A 21,347-nucleotide genomic window follows, 5' to 3' on the forward strand; every position below is an offset into this window, starting at 1 on the left:
CCCTCATTGGCTGTTAATGATGACGTTGCCAGAAAACATACCAGTACGCAGCCGAACGCAGTACGCAGCGCACTCTGCTGTTAACAAAAAGCAGGTTCACTTGCTGGGGGAAAAACAAAGGGGAAAAAAGAAAAACAACTCAGACCTAGTGAACAATAGTCTGTTGCCTATAGCAACCACACTATGTAATAGTACATTTTAATAATAATAATAATATATATTTTTAAAGTATTGTATACTGGTATGATTCAATTCAGTTTTTAGGGCATATAATAATATAATCGGCATATCATTAGAAATTGTGTGTATTCCCTCAACCGTAACATGGGCGAGACATAATAAATAATTAATACTCACATCCACTATTATAACAAATGCGATTCAACAAAAGAAAATGATCAAGTAATTATCGAGTCATTTAGGGTGTATACTGCAATTACCCCATTACATCAGCCCTAGTGCTTTTTCTCTTATCTTCAGTACCCGAGTCACCACATAGAGGGAGCCGGTGAGCGGTGAGAAATGAACCCGTGGAAATGCTGAATGAGTGTGAGAGAGAGAGAGAGAGAGAGAGAGAGAGAGAGAGAGAGAGAGAGACGCTGAGAGAGAGAGAGAGAGAGAGAGAGAGAGAGAGAGAGAGAGAGAGGGAGGGGGAGAGAGAGAGAGAGAGAGAGAGAGAGGAGAGAGAGAGGAGAGAGAGAGAGAGAGAGAGACAGACATGAGGGATAGAGGGAGGGAGAGAGGAGAGAGAGAGACGCTGAGAAGCGAGCGAGAGAGAGAGAGAGAGAGAGAGAGAGACGCTGAGAGAGGAGAGAGAGAGAGAGAGAGAGAGAGGAGAGAGAGAGAGAGAGAAGAGAGAAGAGAGAGAGAGAGAGAGAGAGAGAGAGAGAGAGAGAAATCTGCAACCAGGCTGCTTGTTCGAGGCGTGTGTGACACATTTTGCGCTCTCGTTATCATCGCGCTCTCGCTCTGGTCTCCCCGATCAACTTCTGTCTGAGAGTCGGAACCGGCGCAGATCATCGTGCGCCCGAGGCTCCGTGACAAGTTGTAAAAAGAGCTGGAGAAGGGGAGGAGAGAGAGAGAGAGAGAGAGAGAGAGAGAGAGAGAGAGAGAGAGAGAGAGAGAGAGAGAGAGAGAGAGGGAGGAAAAAAAGGAATTCCATCACTATTTTTAACCGGAGCTCTTGGATTCGGGGGCGTGGATCGGATGGCAGAGGGACGGTTACGCACGGTGTTGGCTGTGGATACTACGGTGCACTGTCGTGCCGGCTCGGACGACTCGTAGACGGCGCGGCTGGAAGGAAGCGGGGCTGGCGCGGTCTGCTCTCCGTCGCTGCTCTGATGCCAACCGGCTTTTTTAAGCCCGTTCTTTATTGGAGCTCGTTGATTCAACTGAATTCAGCGGCGTGTGCTGCTGCTTGCAGTGAAGGATGAGGATCTGACTGGAATACACAGGATAACGTGTTGGAAATGCTTTAAAAGGCGCGACGTTGGTTGTGCGTAAATGGAACGCTTTGGCTGATGAAACGGCGAGACCCAACCGAGGCGTTGTATTTACATGACTGCCGTTTCTACCGTTTCTTTCTGAGGTAATTGTTTTTGAACAACACATGGTCGTGTGTAAAATGTGGGCGAACGAGCATCGATGACCAGGTTGACATCCCGGGATTTGAAAGCTGTCTCCACTGGAATTGAAGTAATCTCCTTCATGTGTGAATATTGACAGGTGTCACATTGACTGAGACTCACTGAGTATAGCGCTAATGTTTTAACTATATCTCCCCGGTAATGCTTATACATTACATGCAACTGGGAAATAAGCAAATTAACATTGAGGTTTGGAAACCAGAGCTTTTCATGATGGATGATACAAACTGTATGTAGCCTGGCTCGGCTGTCACCTTTCTATTTGCACGTTTATTTACCCCAATACTAACGGTGCTTAAAGCTTGGGGGGGAATAAAGCTTTATAATGCGATTCAAAGGTGGAATGGGAGCGTAATCCTCACTCCTTTAGTGAAGTGTCCCGTTCCGTTCCTTACCCCGAATCGCGCTGTGACAACAAGGCAACAACATGACAAGCAGCGGACCTGTCATCGTCTACGAGTGGCTGAAGACCCTGCAGCTCGCCCAGTACGTCGAGTCCTTCGTGGACAACGGCTACGACGACCTGGAGGTCTGCAAGCAGATCGGGGACCCCGACCTGGACGCCATCGGCGTCTACATACCTCACCACCGCCAGAGGATCCACGAGGCGGTCAAGAGGCTGAAAGACGAGGACAAGGAGACCGCCAGCGCCGGACTCTACTTCACGCTGGAGCCGATGCCCCCCGCCTCCGAGATCTACACCAGTCACATGGTGGAGCAGTACGAGTCCAACAAGCTCCGGGCCTCCAAGTCCTGGACGGAGCCCAACGGCGATAGGATCGGCCACAACGGCGGCGGGTTCGTGGGCGCGCAGAGGAACCTGACCCTGGGCAACCAGCACCGCAGAGAGCTGGTGATCTATCCCAAGCTGAAGCTGAAGATCATGATCAGGGATAAGCTCATCCGAGACGGCATCAACCTGGCCCGGCCGCCCTACTCTAACAAGGTGAGAGGTTGAACACAGTGTGACACCACGGGCAATTATCATATCCACAGGATAACTTGGTAAAGAATGACCATGCCAAGAATACTCAGGTGTATCATTAGCTCTGGTCCATAGCGTTAGTGGAGTTCTCCACTAACGCTATGGACCAGAGCTAGTGTATCATATCTGGAAGCCTGGGACCTTCGTCACCTGTACCAAAAGTCCCACCCGGGGACTGCCCATAAGTCCGAAGGTTCATCAGTCCGAATTTAGTTAGGGTTACTGAGGTTAAGGTTAGGGTTAGAGTTAGGCATAGTATTTTTTTTAAAGATTTGTTTTTGGGTATTTTATGCCTTTATTTGATAGGATATTAGACTGACAGGAATGGGGAGATAGATGGGGAATGAGTTGATGTGGCAAAGGTCATCCGGAATCGAACCGGCAACACCAGCAGGCATCATAGCTAAGTATGTGGTATAATGAAACTTCGGACTAATGAACCTTCGGAACAATGCCATGGTGCCCCCCACCCATGCATGTCATTCAGTGCATATGAAATATTAACATCCATGTGCATCTGGTGGGAGTATAATAGCCGAGGCAGAGAGAGGTATAGTATAGTAGGCTACATCTACATACACTGCCCTTATTGGATGCTGCAAGTGTGCAACAGGGCTGTCATGGTGACTGATGCTGCTGCTGCTCGTCTAGACTTAGAATATGTAGATCAATGATGAGGAGGCAGAGAGGAGAGGAGATGTATTTTTACTTAGGTCTGATTTCCTGATAGATTTACCGATAGATTATTAATCACATGAACCCTATCATCCCTACCTTCCGTCCACCCGCCTGGGCATGTCACACTAGGTGAACGTTCTGTGAGAATAGCAGATCTACAAGCTTGTGTTACGATGCGTTGTGAACTTGTTTTTTTTGCTATTTGATGTACAACAAAGTAGTCTCTATTAATCTCGCCTAACCTGTCAGTGGCTTTACCTCATTGGTTCTCAAAGTGGGGTGCTTGAGGGAGTTCCAGGGGGTCCCCAGCTAAATGATAGTTAGGAACCAAATGGACCCTTATGGGTAGCCTATGTAACAAAATGTACCTTGATTTTACAATATGAATTGGGGTCTCAGAGAGAAATACCATTAAATGGGGGTCCGTAGCCTAATGATGCATGTCAAACTGGGGGTCCCTGAAATGAAAATGGTTGGGAATCACTGCTAGAGCCGTAAGAATCTTCTCTTTCGGGGGTCCCTGGCATATATCTTTTCAAATGGGGCTCTGCGGGCTGATAAGTGTCAATTTGGGGGTTGCTCGACATTAAAAAGTTTGAGAACCACTGCTTTTTAGCTGGGTTCCCCCAGCATGCTGCCAGCGTGGGTGGATCAAGCTGGCGTGCGTGGCGTGAGCACATCAGGCTGTTAGCTGTGATGAATGGGCAGTGGGCTGTATCGATTGCGAGGGGTCTAAACGAGTGGCCAGCAGGGCTGGCTGTCAGGGGTGTCGCACCAGATTCTGGGCCCTGGGTTCAAGGATTCACTGTTGTGCTTTAACTATTGAAAACTAGCAGATATACAAGCTCACAGCGTGGCACTCGGTGCCGCGCTGTGAGCTTGTATATCTGCTATTTTTTTTAAATAGCAGATATACTATTTAAATCGTGAAAATGTGTGTCTTTGAAGGTTTTTTGAAAAACCTATGTTTCTATGTCAGTGGTGCTCAAACCTTTTCATGTGAAGGACCCCCAAAATTATATGTATTTGGCCACGGACGTCCATCTCAAAATATTCAGTTCCAGGGACCCCCCAGAAGCAAAATTTCAGTTACTAACGTTCGCTTAAAAAATACATATATTCAAAGATTTGCACACATTTTCACAACTTTTCAAAAATAGCACATCTACAAGCTCGCAGTGGTTCACATCTGCTATTTTTCAATAGCTAAAGTATAGAATAATTAAGGCCCCCCCCACCTTGGGCCCTAGTAACTCAGTCCCACTTTTCCCCCCCTTGTGACGCCACTGCTGGCCGTTGAAGTGCTCGTGTGGAGCCAGCGTGTGAGAGAGAGCCTCTTGTTCTCACAGGGTGATGATGGTGACCCTCATGCTCAAGTGTCTGTGAATCATCATGCGCTCGCCAGCTTCTCTGTGTTCATTTAACTCTCACATGTAAAAAATCACACCCAATGTGAAGTGAGCGGTGGTCGTGCTTGCACAATGTCTTCAAACTAGGATTTGAGTCTAGGATGTACAGGCTATGCTACACACACACGTTTTGCTATGGCAAAACGCTGAGGAAAAAGGCTACAGACACACGCACAGCCACTCTATGGAGCGGTTTAAGAAAAATCGTGCTTTCATAACGTCTTCAATTGGTAATTGGTGATGTAATACAGGCTACACACACACATTGCTATGGCAAAACGCTGAGGAAAAAGACTAGGATATAGGTCTAGGATGTAATTGGTGATGTAATATGGCTACACACACACACACATATTGCTATGGCAAAACGCTGAGGAAAACACATTGCTATGGCAAAACGCTGAGGAAAAGTGGCTACAGACACACGCACAGCCACTCTATGGAGCGGTTTACCACCGCTCAAAAAGAAAAGAAGAAAACTCGCCCGAGCGTGCGTATGTGTGATGGTCAGTAAGACAAAATCATATGCATGTTACTGTAATTGTAAAGCTCACTTCACTACAATAATAGTAATTTTTTCAGCGACTTGAAATCTGGATTATGAATATTATTAAGGCTTTTCCAAACCTTGATACATTTTTAGCCTAGCTCATATAGGCTACAACAGGAAGATGCATTTCCACATTTGATATTCAAACTAAGCCCAGCTCTAAATTCTAATTCCTCGTTCATTGTAGTCGTTCCCATAAATGGGAATGCCACAGAGATTGGAGATTTGTAAGGGATTTATCCGCTAGAACTCGGGACTGAAAACAAAGTGTTAGTCGGTTGCGGAGGGTTGCACTATCCCTTCCCTTTGAAGGCTGTATTCAGGGACGTGCAGAGAATGTTAGAGAGGCAGGGGCTGAAATACCTGAAAAGAGGGCCTTTTGGTGGAAATACTGAAAATAGCAGACCTCCAAGCGCACAACGTGTCGCAGCGCAATGCGTTGTGAGCTTGGAGGTCTGCTATTTTCAGTACTTGATATACCACACTGAACATTAAAAAAAGGCAATGTGGTTTACGGCATGGATTTCTACACGGAGAGGTTCAATTCTTTCAACATAAGATGCTGCATTCAAGTTCAGGAGAGTTTGGACAAGGCAATTCTCTTGAATGCTGCCTTCAGGCATGGAAAGATTGCATTTGCATTTCTTTCACCATAGCAAAAACTGAATTCCTGGTCTGGAGAGGGCACTTTTTACAGATTGGTTAAAAGGGCAGGGGCTCAAGCCCCCTTTCATGCCTATGTGTGCACGTGCTTGGCTGTATTTATTCAGAGCTGAATGAATCCTCGACATTGAAGCTTTGGAGGGGAATGAGCGGGTCAAGGTCTCTCTCCCTTTCTCTGCCTCTCACAACCCTACCCTAGTATTTGACTGTGTGCGTGTGTGTGTGCGTGTGTGCGTGTGTGTGTGTGTGTGTGTGCGTGCGTGTGTGTGTGTGTGTGTGTGCGTGTGCGTGTGCGTGTGCGTGTGTGTGTGTGTGTGTGTGTGTGTGTGTAACCCTGTAGTTTGGACTTGGCTCCAGCCCAGTGCTTGTCTCCCCAGGAGTAGCAAAGTAAAGTGTGAGAGCTCGGCGAACGGAGCTGTGACCAGCTGGCCCCTCTGATTGGCCGGGCACAGACTCTCCTCGCTCTGCCCTTGAGACGAGATGTCACCCCGATCGAGGCACAGACCAGGGAGGGCAGCTAGTCCTCCTGGAGGCTGGAGCAATGACAGAAGGCAGAGTCGGTCCCCAGAGATTGTGTGATTACATATCACAATCATTCAATTCTCCATCTCCATCCAGGCACGTGCGCACATAGATATCAAAGGGGGCTTGAACCCCTGCCCTTTTATCCGTCTGTAAAAACGTGCCCTCTCCAGACCATGAATGCAGTTTTTACTGTGGTGAAAGACATGAAAACGCCATACCTGAAGGCAGCATTCAAGAGAATTGCCTTGTCCAAACTCTCCTGAACTTGATTGCAGCACCTTATGTTGAAAGAACTGCCCTCTCAGTGTAGAAATCTGTTAATGTCACATCTCCAGTATTAACTTTTTTATGCTTTAATAGTTCCGTGTGGTAACAAGTACTGAAAATAGCCGACCACCAACGTAGTGAGCTTGGAGGTCTGCTATTTTCAATATTTTCACCAAAAGGCCCTTTTAGAAATGTCAGCCTCTGCCTCTCTTAACATTCTCTGCACGTCCCTGTCTCCATCTGAACTATGCTGTATGATTACAATAGAGTTTTTCTTCTTCTTCTTTTTTTTTTTTTTCATGGGACAGTGTCTTGACAAAATGACAACCCTGTCTACAGTGGCTTCGGCCGTGGCTCCATAGCTTGCTCTCACATGGCTTGCTCTCGTGTCAGAAACCGTGCACTACATTAGCAGTGAGAGTACAGAGATGGTCTCTAGTGTTTGCTCTCCTGAGATGGCCCATAATCCAGCACTTCATTGCGAGGGGGCCTGCCGGGAGCAATAAATACCCATGATCCTTCTCTTCGGCTACAGAGACCCCGTGTCTGACAGAGAATATTATTTCTCCTGGACGTTAAAACCCATTTAGGCCTAGAATTATTGAATGCTTTAACCAGTGAAAAATAGCAGATATACAAGCTCACAGCGCGGCACCGAGTGCCGCGCTGCGAGCTTGTAGATCTGCTATTTTTTTTGAAAAAAGTCTTGAAAATGTGTGCAAATCTTTGACGATATGTATTTTCCAAGCGAACGTTTGTAACTCAAATTTTGCTTCTGGGTGGTCCCTGGAACTAAATATTTTGAGATGCGCGTCCGTGGCCAAATACATATCATTTTGGGGGTCCTTCAGATGAAAAGGTTTGAGAACCGCTGACATAGTAGTCTCTCAAGAACAGACTAACTAAGCTCCAGTTAAGTGAAAAGGACCTTTTCTTTGATGATGGCTATAGCCAGATTGCTGACATAGAAACATAGGTTTTTCAAAAAACCTTAGAAGGATTCAAAAGACACTTATAGAATCGGGTCAAAATTCTAATTTTCACGATTTTTCAAAAATAGCAGATGTGCCGCGCTGTGAGCTTGTATATCTGCTATTTTTCAATAGTTAAAGCATAAAATAATGATACACAATATAGTGTACCCCGTTCTGAATGGATTAAACAAATTCTTGCTTTACAGACCACAGATTTCTAGATCTCTCACTGGGGAATAATAATACAAGCAGTGAAGATGGCAGATGATTTTTTTTTGTTATTGTTCTGCTCAGAGTTGTTATATTACAGTGTATCTATTCATTTTGTACTGTGTAATGTGTCTAAAACGCGGGCAGATATTGCTGACTCAGCGAGACGTAGCGGCACGTTGAGAGAAAGGAGCCATACGAGCTCGAATTATCTTTTCTTTCTATGTCAGTGTTTTGATGATGCCTGCCAGGCCTACAATTACATCAGATTTACTTTGCTGTGGGAGAGTGGGGAGTGTAAACAGTGTTTGGGAGCAGCGTGAGTATGTCCCTTTCGCTGGCTTGTGGTGACACTTCTGTCATGCCAAGACAAGGAAAAGGCTTATCCTTCGATGTCCTATTAATCATCTGGTGGCATCTCTGCAGAGCGTTGTTTAAGATTTGCACAGAATAGTGAAGAAACAGCCACAGAAACGCCGCTATACATAAAGGGGAACTAATGTGGTCAATTTGTCTAGACATTTATCCTGGGTTATTTAGAGATTTGCTGGAGTGGATAAGAAGCCTGCAGTTAAAGAAACGAGGGCGGTTGTAGAGATTCCTCTTAACAAATTAGAGGATACGTAGCGATGGCGAGTACACAGTAAGGAGAGCGGTTTGGGTTTGCAACGTTGCACTGTCTGCAATCTCACTCAGTCCCGTTGCACTACACATGTCTGTGAAGCAGGGGTCTTCAACATTTTCAGGCCAAGGACCCCTTAGTTGAGAGAGAGATTAAGCAGGGACCCCCACAACCTCTTCATAGATTCCATATAGTTTCATTGTTTGACAGCACAATCATCAGTGTATTTTGGATTCATGACAATTTGGGTTTTCAGATATTTAACCGTCGATACTTAATACCTTGACCTTTCACTCTGTACTTAGTCTGCTCTTTTTCCCCTCTAGACCACACCTCTTTGTCGAAAATAGACAATCTACAAGCTCACAACTCCTCGCGCTGCGAGGCGTTGTGAGCTTGCAGATCGGCTATTTTTGTTCCCAGATTATGGACACTAGGGTTCAAGTGGTTAATATAAAAAGGAGGGAAAAAACTTTCTATCACTCAAATATTTGGAGGGCCCCTTGTAGTAACTCTGAGGACCCCCTAGGAGTCCCGGACCCCCTGTTGAAGACCCATGCTGTAAAGTTCACAGTTAAGCTTCGAGGTGTTCATTTGTCACTATGGCTCATAGATAGCAACATAACATTGCAGGTGGTGACATTCCTCTACTCTGTGGAGATGCGTGGCAGTTGCTGACGGTCTCAATCATAATAGAGCTTCATTGTTATTGCTGCGTGTCGCGAGGAAGCAGGACCTAAACACCAGGAGATTCTCCATTGTTTGTCCGAAGGCTGACGGAGCCGCTTGTCCCTTCACGAGTGCTCTGTTTTGCATTCCCAATTTCCGTCTATTGAAATGGACAGAGGAGGCAAGTGTCCAGCATTGTGCTGATGGGTGGGCGATAAAGCCCTGGGTGTCTCGCAGAGAAAGGGAGGATTGTAAATAGATGGGTAGATTGTTTTTTTCCAGCCAAACAGAGATTGTTCTTTTGGATGGAGTCGGCGGTCAAGAGTGTGCAGAGGAAAAAAAACAAATTGGCTTGGTTTAGTTTATTAGGTTCCCTATCAGGTTACGTTTTACTTCAGTCATTGTTCTCCACCAGACCCAAGCCATGGCCGAGACCTGTCCTTCTGTCTGTCCGTCCCTCCGTCCTAAAGTGTGTGTGTGTGTGTGTGTGTGTGTGTGTGTGTGTGTGTGTGTGTGTGTGTGTGTGTGTGTGTGTGTGTGTGTGTGTGTGTGTGTGTGTGTGTGTGTGTGTGTGTGTGTGTGTGTGTGTGTGTGATCAGCTAAGCTCTGAGTGCAGTGAAACTGTACACACACACTCCCAGGATGCCAGAGCAGAACCTCTGCCCCACATTCTTCACATTGTTCTGTCATAGCGCCAACAGGAGGCAGATATTTGCAAAACAGTACTCCTACAGATTTTGTCCAAACATCACACACATCGGTACACACTATGTCTATTGCCATAGCAGCACCACACCTTTTCTAGATCATCCATGTGGGGAAATGTGTCCTATGCATTTAACCCATCCTAACGGTCAGGAGCAGTGTATAGTTTCAAATGTGTAAATTTATTCGCAAAGCAAAGCCCTGCTTCATCATACAAGGCCGTCGCACAAAAGTAGTGAAAACAGCAGATCTACAAGCACACAACACCTCAGACCGCGAGGCGTCGTGTGCTTGTAGATCAGCTGTTTTCACTAGTTTAGTTAATTTTTTTAAATGATAAAAACGAACGGTTTTGGACATACAAGGTTTCCACCCGACAATGACGATATGCTATGCCCAGGGAGCAGCTCCAGCTTTGAAGCCAGGGCTGATGTCCTTAACATGGATTTCCTTTTTTTTTGTGTGTGTGGGAAGAATCTGGAGCACCCTGAAGAAATCCAGGTGATCGCAGGGAGAAAAAAAACTCCCCACACACAGAAAGACCGCAGTCTGGTTTGAAACCACCTTTTTGCTGTGAGGCAACAGTGCTAAACATTGAGTAACAGTGTGTAACCCATTTCTTAGGGTCCACCCACAACACATACATGATCAGATGCGACGAGTATTCGTTTGAGGAGGCCTGCATCTCCATCACGCCTGGTGAATGAGTGAAAAGCAGCTGGCGTGGCCTGTCACACTTATTATATAATTGTCTAATCGCAATTATTGTGGGCTCGCCTGAAAGGCAAGAACACTATGTTATCTTCATTATTTATTTACCAAGTTCCGCCACGACAGTACAAAGGCAAGGCCCTTAGCCAATGAGGTGCAATTGAGGTGCGGAAAATCTGGGAGTGGTGTTAGCTGGAGTATTGGTTGAGCTTCACATGACAGTTAGCACGCTGTAGAATATAGTCATGAGCCCACACTGTTTCGTAGGAACAGTATTTCTAGTTTGACATAATCTCGATTATTTTGTCATAATCGTTTCCATGTTCACATAATAACATTCACATCTTGGCTATTTCCACTATCAATGTTCTTTTTTAAGGATAAAGTGTGAAATATGTCAGACATTTCTTTGTATACCGTATTTAGGTTGTGTCATATCTGCCATGTGCAACTTAAGAGCCTACAAGCCATACAGAAATGTAACTTTCAACGACAAAAACACAATTAAATCGTTAGTCGCAGTTATTTGAGTGACAATTGATGTTCATGTAAAATGTCATAATCGTGACAGCCCTAGGCGTCCCTCCTCTCCTCTGCCTTCCAGAGATTTGGGGCTGTATTTTTGTCCATACCTTACCCCTTATCCCAAAACTTCTTTGCCTTTTTTTTACTATTTTGAAAAACATTTAGAAATACTTCAAATAGCCGATCTACATAAACACTTTGTGAGCTTGTAGATCAGCTATTTGAAATATTAAAAATCACACCTGTGTGAACTGAGCGGTGGTCGTGAAGGCTGTGTGTGAGGTGTGAGTGAGAGGGTGTGTGTGTGTGTGTGTGTGTGTGTGTGTGTGTGTGTGTGTGTGCGTGTGTGCGTGTGCGCGTGTGCGCGTGTGCGCGTGCGCGCGTGCGCGCGTGCGCGCGTGCGCGTGTGCGCGTGTGCGCGTGTGCGCGTGTGTGCGTGTGTGCGTGTGTGTGTGTGTGTGTGTGCGTGCGTGCGCGTGTGTTGCTCACCCAGGTGTGTGTGTGTGTGTATTGCAGTTGATGCTCAGGCTAGACTCACTCAACAGCACCCTCTTTGGTCACTCAGTGGTACTCAGGCTACAGACCCACACACATACAGTACATACACACATACATACATACATACATACATACATACATACACGGATGCACAGGCTACAGACCCACATACACACACGGCCATGCTATGGAGCGGTCTACCACCGCTCAAAAAATGTTTTTCAAAATAGTACAAAAATAAAACGGTTTAGGGATAAGGGCTAAGGCATGGACGAATATAGAGCCCTTAGTGTCCGTCTGGGGGTTAGAGACTGAGGGAAAGGCAGGTTTTATAACTGAGGCTGTTATTGGCTTCCTGCAGCAGTGTCAAGGAAAGTTCACCACCTTACACGCCAAACGACTCACTCTGCTTCCCTTTCTAGTCATTTAATCATGATTAATATCCCGGCACTCTCACCTGGCAGGAAATGAGCTTTTTGTGGGGAGATGGCCCTTGGTTGGCCCATAACGTACCGAATACCCCGAGACGAATGACCTGAAAAAAAGAAGAAGAGGAAAAAAATAACTTTCACTGTAGCATTGAGGCCCCTTAAGCTCAGCTGGATCACCGCCAAGTCATAGTGTGGGAAAAAAGTTGATTCAGTGGTACTTAATTAACTAATTATACAGTTTTCCTGATGCGAATATCATGTTCCTCTTTTGACACGTAGAATTGAAGTTTAATTAATTCTTGCTTCTACCGGTCCTGTATATTACCAAGGCTTGTCTAGTAAGGCCTGGGTAGAAATATTGTGGACTTAAAGAAAGTGACATACTAAAATAGCATTGTGCATATTGCGTAACTTGTTGTCCGGTATGTCACATTTCTTTGTGACTTCTTTACTTTTTGGAACTTCCAAAATCTGTAAATCACTGCTCTTATTTCCAAAATCTGTAAATCACTGCTCTTATTTCCAAAATACAAAATCTGTAAATCACTGCTCTTATTTCCAAAATACAAAATCGGTAAATCGCTGCTATTATTTCCAAAATCCGTAAATCACCGCTCTTTTTAATGTAACAAGAAGCGCTTGATTGCCTCGGCAGAGTACTTTGCTAAATGCTTTTCATGAGCTTTTCCTTGAGCCGATACATCTCTGCCAGTATGCTCCTTCTGCATGTTCCATGCTATAAGCCTGGCCTTCTGCCCGCACGGATGCAGGAAATCATTCACAACCAGCCCAGAGTTTTCCCTGCTTTCTGCTGAAAGCTCTGTTTGCGCAGCCCTTACCAAGGGCTCCGTAAAGACACTGTCAACAATGTGCTCATAAAGGGGAAGTCATAAAGACGCATTGTCCCTCGAGAACCGAGAAAGTCAATTAGCAAAGTGAAGTTGCTGTTTAGTGCCCCTACGAGGAGGACGCTTTGGTACTACAGAGTGCTGAAGAGAGTCGGACGACATTCCAATGAGATAATAAACTCTCTTTAGATTGCGCTGTGCCGTTTTGAAGGTCCCTCTTGTGTTTAAAAGCATGGTTGCCGCTAGTACCAGCCAGGACTTCGACGTTTTCAGACGGGTGTTACTGTTTACAACATTTTTACGGTTTGCTGTTTCTAAAGTTTACAACGGTAACCTGCTGCTGACACGATGACACAACGCCAGGGTTAATGACCACATTAACCCCGGCGTCCCTATTTTGGGCATGTCCTTTTTAGGTCAACATTTTCAAAATATGGAAAAATGGCAGGTCTACAAGCTCACAGTGCGTCACAGACACATTGTGAGCTTTTCGGTTTTCTATTTGTTGTAGGACAAATAGGGCTTAAGTGGTAAACTCCACTGGAATTAAATCCACTAAGGTGGAAGGAAGCGTCACTCCAAAATAAAGGTTGTCGGTCTGTAAATTAACCATTTTCTTTAATCTGACTGGATCTTCTGGAGTTTCTGGATTAAGCCTTCATCCGAGCAAGTTAAAACCGACTACACAATTGTACTGTCTCTTGGTTAACTCCAGTGTTTTTAACCTAGTGCTCGACTAAAACACATGGGTGAGGCATTGACTAAAACTTGACTAAAACTTGACTAAAACACATGGGTGAGGATTTGACTAAAACTTGACTAAAACTTGTCTAAAACACATGGGTGAGGCGTTGACTAAAACTTGACTAAAACTTGTCTAAAACACATGGGTGAGGCGTTGACTAAAACTTGACTAAAACTTGTCTAAAACACATGGGTGAGGTTGTGATGGTGATGTCAGCCTTGTCAGAGAAACAGACCACACACCCCTCTGGGCTCCTCTGTGGGAGTGCTGAACCTCTATGTCACATTTACATTTTGGATACATAGCGCCTCTGGTGCGTGAGCTGCAGTTCGTGAGCACTTTCCCAGCTGCCAAAAAAAATAAGAAATGTGCAGAATAATTCACACAAGACGAATTGTACATATCCCTCGCTGTTAATATGAAAACAGGATCTCGGATTGGACCCCACTACAGTGCTTTGTTGAGAAGGATCATCTAGGCTGTTATTCATTACATTTTCTTTTTGTATTTAATCATTGTGCTTACAAAACAACAGCTTGACATTTGAGGTTGACGACATTCAAGTCGTAACCCATTCAGAACGGTTACACTATATTGTGTATCATTATTTTATGCTTTAACATTGAAAAATAGCAGATATACAAGCTCACAGCGCGGCACCGAGTGCCGTGCTGCAAGCTTGTAGATCTGCTATTTTTGAAAAATCGTGAAAATTAGAATTTTGACCCGATTCTATAAGTGTCTTTTGAATCCTTCTAAGACTTTTTGAAAAACCTATGTTTCTATGTCAGCAATCTGGCCAGCCATCGTCAAAGAAAAGGTCCTTTTCACTTAACTGGAGCTCAGTTAGTCTGTTCTTTAGAGACTACTATGCCAGTGGTTCTCAAACCTTTTCATGTGAAGGGCCCCCAAAATTATCTTTTTTTGGCCACGGACCCGCATCTCAAAATATTTAGTTCCAGGGACCACCCAGAAGCCAAATTTGAGTTACAAACGTTCGCTTTGAAAATACATATTCAAAGATTTGCATGCACATCTTCACGACTTTTTCAAAAAATAGCAGATCTACAAGCTCGCAGCGCGGCACTCGGTGCCGCACTGTGAGCTTGTATATCTGCTATTTTTCAATAGTTAAAGCATTCAATACTTCTAGGCCTAAATGGTTTTAATGCATTTTTCCCAGCCTTGTTTTGAGTTGCCCAAAAGGCATCAGTACAGTTACTGCTTCGGAAAGGCTCCTACATGCTGTGTGTGAATGAGGATGTGTCGGCCTGCCCGTCCCTCAGACACGACCACCCTTCTCCGGGGAGCATGTGCAAATGTGGGAAAGTAGCGTTAACACTGCGTTTACAGCTGGCCTTCTCGTTTTCGGAGGGAAGGGGGCAAGAGAGGGGTCCCTTTCCTACTGTGCTCTTTTTCACATGATCCAGTTTGCTTTTATGTGAAGCTGCGTGGGAGGAAGCTGATGTTTCAAACAGCTAAGATTTACAGCTCGGCTTTAGTGACGAGCCTCTCTATCCATTTATATGAGTCATCGAACGGTGATTATTTCAACATTTAGTCGTGTTTGCGTCGAGAAGCTGAATCGAAGCTACCGGCCACGCTAACGGCACTACCTCTCTCCTTTGGTGATACGCCGTATTTGAATAGGGATGGGACGATATGGACATTTCATATCACGATTATTGTGACCAAAGAAATCGCGATTTACGATATTATCGCGATAATCAAAATCTATTATCCTGGGGCGGAACATTTGCCAAAAAATAGCAGATCTACAAGCTCACAACGTGTTGCGTTGCGACACGTTGTGAGCTTGTAGATCGGCTATTTTTTTGGCATAGACATTTCATAGAGAGTGCAAAAAAAGACTGTATCAAGCACGCATATTATAAGTACCTTTTACCAGTTATAGCGGGTTTTAAGTGGTACCGGATATGCAGCTCGGCAAATAAAAGGTGAATTGATCCCAGTGCATGACGGAGGACGATATCACGATAAATCATATCTCCAGAATACGATTATCGTGAGTGTTTTTTATCACGGTAAACGATAATACCACGCATCGTCCCATCCCTATATTTGAATAGCACATGTGTGAGCTATAGGCGTATCGCTTTCGGCCGTGCAGTCATGGCAACACCTTTAAATAAAGCTGGCCATTTGGTTTTCCACTGTGTACTATGGAACAGGCCGCGATGACACACATTCATGACAGATACATTATCACAGCTATTCTGGTCCCCGGCCTTCAGCTGTGCCCAGACAGCCTGTCTACATGGTCGCTGTCAGGTAGAAACCTTGTATCTCCGGGGCGCCCGCTGGCCTAGCGGTCCACTCCAGGCGCATAGCACATAGGCTCTGATGCCTGACAGCGCGTTGCGGGTTCGAGTCCCGATCCCAACGGCCTTTGCTGTATATCCTTCCCGTCTTACTTTCCCTGTTTCCTGTCTAAAAGCCCCAAAAGACAAACCTTGTATCTCCATAGTCTATATTTAAAAAGGTTTCATAAACTAATGTCCTATTTTATACTTTGTTGGATGACAGTGTAGCCGATCTGCACGTTCATAATGCGTTGCATCGCGACACATTCTGAAATGTATAAATATTATACAGAGTAATGTATTAACAAGAGCTTGTGATGAAATCGTAACTACACTGGAACTACATTGGAACTCGGGTTGTGTGTTCCTGAAAAGTAAAGGTTTTGGACATACAAGGTTTTCCCTGGACAGCGGCACTGTACTACAGGGACTACTACAGGCTGTATATCATCAACAACAAAGCATAGCGCTCTCTGTCAACTAGCTTTTAAAGGTCATAAAGAACGGGGAAACAAAATGGCTCTTTTTTGTCCACTTTGTCCACAGGGTATTTGTGTTGTTGCGTTTAAGGGTGGACGGGGTCACTGAGCAGCTATAATTGCAGCTAATGCACACTTGTCTACCATTGCCTTCTTTTCATAGGGCAACGATGGTGGAGCCTCCCTGAATAGGGATCAGACATGAGGTATGATAGGCAGGCGTTTTATTTCAACAGTTGAATTATAGTTGTGAGGTATGTTGGGGAGGAGAAAAAGAAGCTCTCTCGCTTCCTCCGGGTTCCTGAATTAGAACCTTCAGATTCTACACTCCATTTCATGGTTCATTGCTCAGGAGGCAGACTTCATGAGAGCAGCAGCAGTGGACTACAGACAGTAGATTTTCATTCACAGCTGAAAACATTATTTGCTTTCACGCATTTCTTCCCCGCCTCTGACTCGTCAAATTCTATGCGTTTAGATCATACATGGGCAACTCACTTAATGCGGCCCACAGGTTAATGCTGGAATACTGATATATTATTGATTTCAGCTGTTACAATTCCAAACATGACCTGCTTCAATTCCGTCAGTCTATATTTAGTAGCTTAATGACTAGTATAGTAGTATTAAAATGTCTATATTATTTTTTGTCCGATGTATTTGTATTTAGGTTCATAAAGTTAACATGAGTATATAACTAAATGTGTTTGAAATAAAATCAAAATGTTACATTTCAGTTCAAAAAGAAATAAAAAATAATTCAGGATTCCAATTCAAAAGAAGCAAAAATAGCCGATCTACAAGCTCAAAACGCATCGCAGCGCGATGCGTTTTGAGCTTGTAGATCTGCTATTTTTGCTTCTTTTTTATGAGATACTAGAATGACAAAGTAGGACGTAGCAATATGCAATGTGGCCCTCTGGAGTGAAGGTGGAAATATAGTGGCCCTCACCATCATCAAAGTTGCCCACCCCTGGTTTAGATATAGGGATGGGCTTTTAATTAGAGATGTGCCGATTGATCGGTGAGTGATCGCGATCGGCCGCCTCTGTCGGCTTGCCTCTGTCGGCTTTGCCGATCTACAAGCTAGATCAGCTATTTTCACGATATTTATCTGTGGGACTGAATGTTGCTACAGTAACACAATAAATAGAAGAATTTATGGATTTGACGCTGTGGTCGGGAATAGATACTGATTCCAGTTGATCGGTGATCGGTATCGGCCCCAAAAATCGCAATCGGAGCATCTTTACTTTTAATTCGGCATCGTATCGGAATCAGCGATGTTGGCCTTAAAATGCAATATCGGTATTGAACCGATATCAAAATAATTTATTGGTTTTTAAGCCTGAAAAAGCCTTTTGTGATGATGAAGGCTGCAGATTCTATCAGTGTTTTCAAAAGGGTCAACAAGTTGGAACATTTTTACATAAAAATACTACATTCAAGCTGTTTATGTTGGGATACGGGCCAACATTTCAATAACGGCGCATCTCTAGTTTTGGAATAAAGAGGCACTGCTTTTTAAAATTCACTGTTTATATGCCTTTTTCAGAATGAAAGAAATCATATATTTTTTTGATACAGAATGAGATCATATCGACATCGGTTTATATCGGTCATCGGCCATAACAGCAATTAATATCGGATAATGGATATTGATATCGGACAGAAATGTCTTATCGGCCCTTCCCTAGGTAGATATGTCCACTGTGTTTCAGTTTAGTCAGTTACACTCACGTCTAAGTAGATTTAACCATTTATTGCATAAATGGAATACAGTTAATCTTGACGTTAAAGGGCTCCGCGTTCGGAGATGTTCCCTGGATTTTGTGCAAGCTTTCTGAGCATGCTAAGCAAAACCAGGGAACGCTAAGCAATACCCCCCATAGGGATACAATAGCAGAACAATAGCAATACATTGACATGTAACTTAGTCAAAATCACAGTATTTGAGCTTAACAACATGGACATGTAACTTAATCAGACAATCACAAGTATTTGAGCTTAGCCAGACTGATGCAAAGGTGGAGGCTGGGGTGGAGGAGGCAGCAAGCAGCGAATGATTCCGAAGCTTCGGAAACCAAGCATACCGGTAGGTAGAGAAAGCAAGCCTTCTCTACTGATTGAGAGCTTTTGATTGGAGTATGGCAGTCTGTAGTGTGGGATCACTTCACTTTTCGGGTTTGTAACCGGTCTGGAGCGGAAACCACAACACGTCATGTTGTAGTACTCAAAGGACTACAATTTGCTGGAAAGATCAAACCGGATTCAGTTTTAACCCAAAATATTCCCCTGCGCTCAAGGACATACTTTTAGGGGCCTACCTAATAAACTCCTTGATGCGGGGTAGTTTTGCTTTTGAAAAATGTGTTTGGTATTATGCATCTTTTAGTCCAACTGGTAGCGACTGGCAAGACTACAGTAGGCTACTCGAGCATTTTAACCCTTTTAGTGCCTATCCCGAACTAGTTCGGGATATTCGGGATCAAAAAAAAAATTTATTTGCTATTTTACTTACCCCGAGCTGCTTGGAGCAACGTGGGTGGTCCCGGCTCGCCCAGCACTCACCAACGAGAGACGCTAGATGCTCCGACGATTTATTCCATTGAAAATGGTTTAAAATAAAGTTTAGACCCCCCCCAATGTTCACCAAATGTTCATTGTAGGCGGCGCGACGTATTCCAGGGTGCCTATCCCGAACATGTCCGGGATATTTAATAAAATGAATTATTTTATCGGAGGCCTCAACGAAGCCCCGGTCTAGACGTCCATCCTTGGCCGGGACTTAGACTCGGCCATCCACGGGCCGTATTCGCGCTAACGGCCGAATCGCGCCGCCCACTCCAATAATAAATCACATCTTTAGACAGGATTTTCTCCGGATTGTGTCCCCAGACCCAATGAGAAAGTTTTTTGCGGCTGAAATAGCTTTAGATCGGGCTTCTAAATGGGTTAGCATTTTGGCTACGTGTCAGCTAGCTTCCTCCTCTGGACACCCATAGGATTGACCGGAGTGAAAACACGAGCCAGTTGGGAGAGGGTCGACGAAAGCTATAAAGAAGGTCAATGGAGAAATTTCTGGCACTCTAGCACCCCTTGTGGCCGGATGGCACTGTATGAGTTAAAAGGGATTGGGGAAACAAACGGGGGGATACCAAATCAAAGCGACGCCGCTTCTTCTAGTGGTTTCCGCGCTTTAGGCGGAAACCAAACGGCCTGTTGTGAACATTACACTGCATGTGACGTAATGACCAGCAGATATGAGAATGAGGAATGAGAACAGAGCTGACTGACAGCTGACTACAGCTGGACGAGACGACTCCCGTGTCCTGCATAAACTAACGCTGACGCTTCATTAAAACCCATTTAGAACGGGTACACATTATAGTGTATTTTATGAGATCTGCTATTTTTTTTAAATCACGAAAATTAGAATTTTGTCCCGATTCTATACGTTTTTTTTTCAATCCTTCTAAGGTTTTTTTTTTAAAACCTCTGTTTATGTGTCAGCAATCTGGCCAGCCATAATCAAAGAAAAGGTCCTTTTCACTTAAATGGAGCTCAGTTAGTCTGTTCTTGAGAGACTACTATGTCAGTGGTTCTCAAACCTTTTCATGTGAAGGACCCCCAAAATGATATTTATTTGGCCACGGACCCCCATTCAACATATTTAGTTCCAGGGACCACCCAGAAGCAAAATTTGAGTTACAATCGTTCGCTTTGAAAATACATATATTCAAAGATTTGCACACATTTTCACGACTTTTTCAAAAATAGCAGATCTACAAGCTCTACAAGCTTGTATATCTGCTATTTTTCACTGGTTAAAGCATTCAATAATTCTAGGCCTAATGGGTTAAGCTGAAAAGACGCACTGCCACAATTACAACTGGTACATATGTGCAGTAATGAGTCCTGTTCTTTCTCTCAGCTGTGGAGAATAAAGCAATCAAGTGTCCCTACAGGATGGAGAATGACAGGGGAGCAGGCTTGAGCATCTGTCTGTGTCAGCATCCAGATTGTACACGCAACTTGCAAATCAACAAAACACAAGCACTGTATCTCTCAATCTATAGCAGTGGTACTCAACCTGTGGGTCGGGACCCCTAGGGGGGGTGTCCCCAAATTATTTTGGGGGGTCCCCAGGTGATTAGCTTAATGTGCAACATTGTTTGCTCACTCAACAGTAAACAAACCAACAAAGTTTTAAGTGTATAGACAAGGGTATCTGCGCATTTATAAAGTGACAAATGAAGGACTTTTTAATCGTGAAAATAGCCGATCTACATGCTCACAACGCAACATTTATACAAAATGTAATGCCTCAACTCTTAGTGCTCACTAAGGTGGGGGGTCCCAATTCAAATATGATTATTTTAGGGTTGCGGCCTGAAAAGGTTTAGAACCACTGGTTTATACTATTATCTATAGTATAGTTTCATTCAGCACATTGGCCGTATATTCTCAGACTCGATCATTAAATCCTCTCACCTATCCAATTATCGGGAAATTACCGGACTGACACTTGAAACGAGTGATCGGACAGCACTGTACATACAGATGTCCAAACGTTTGTGTGTGTGCTTACACCCCCCTCTGAGGCGGTCATGCGTGAGTGGACGGGTCTGCTCTTACACCCACACGTGTAAATAGCAAACAGGGTCACATGGTGCTAACAGGTCCCTTGCAAAGGTTGTCATGGAGACCACTAGAATGGTATTTTAAAATGAGTTCCTGTGTTTGCCCTGATGTCTGAGATTGACATGGTTTTATGGGTTCAAGAGGACAGGAGTTGAGCTTTAGAACTGTGTGCGCACACCACTCGCGTTGTCTAAATATCGCTTCGGTTCTCTGGTTAGTCTGACTCCGAAGACCATTAT

The 21,347-nt window shown here is 44.4% G+C and overlaps 1 protein-coding gene across 1 annotated transcript in view; it reads left to right on the top strand.

The window, feature by feature from the left end:
- Positions 1–2,073: 2,073 nt before the first annotated feature.
- Positions 2,074–21,347, top strand: part of sash1a (SAM and SH3 domain containing 1a) — a gene marked incomplete at both ends in the record, with an annotated part of 456,478 nt that continues 437,204 nt past the window's right edge. Inside the window, one exon of the mRNA XM_080744028.1 lies at positions 2,074–2,592. Coding sequence (XP_080600154.1) covers positions 2,074–2,592 — 519 coding nt within the window. The remainder of the gene's footprint in view (positions 2,593–21,347) is intronic.

The sequence above is a fragment of the Nannobrachium achirus genome (genome assembly GCF_963921795.1).
Source record: "Nannobrachium achirus genome assembly, chromosome: 16".
In the NCBI taxonomy this organism is placed as follows: domain Eukaryota; kingdom Metazoa; phylum Chordata; class Actinopteri; order Myctophiformes; family Myctophidae; genus Nannobrachium; species Nannobrachium achirus.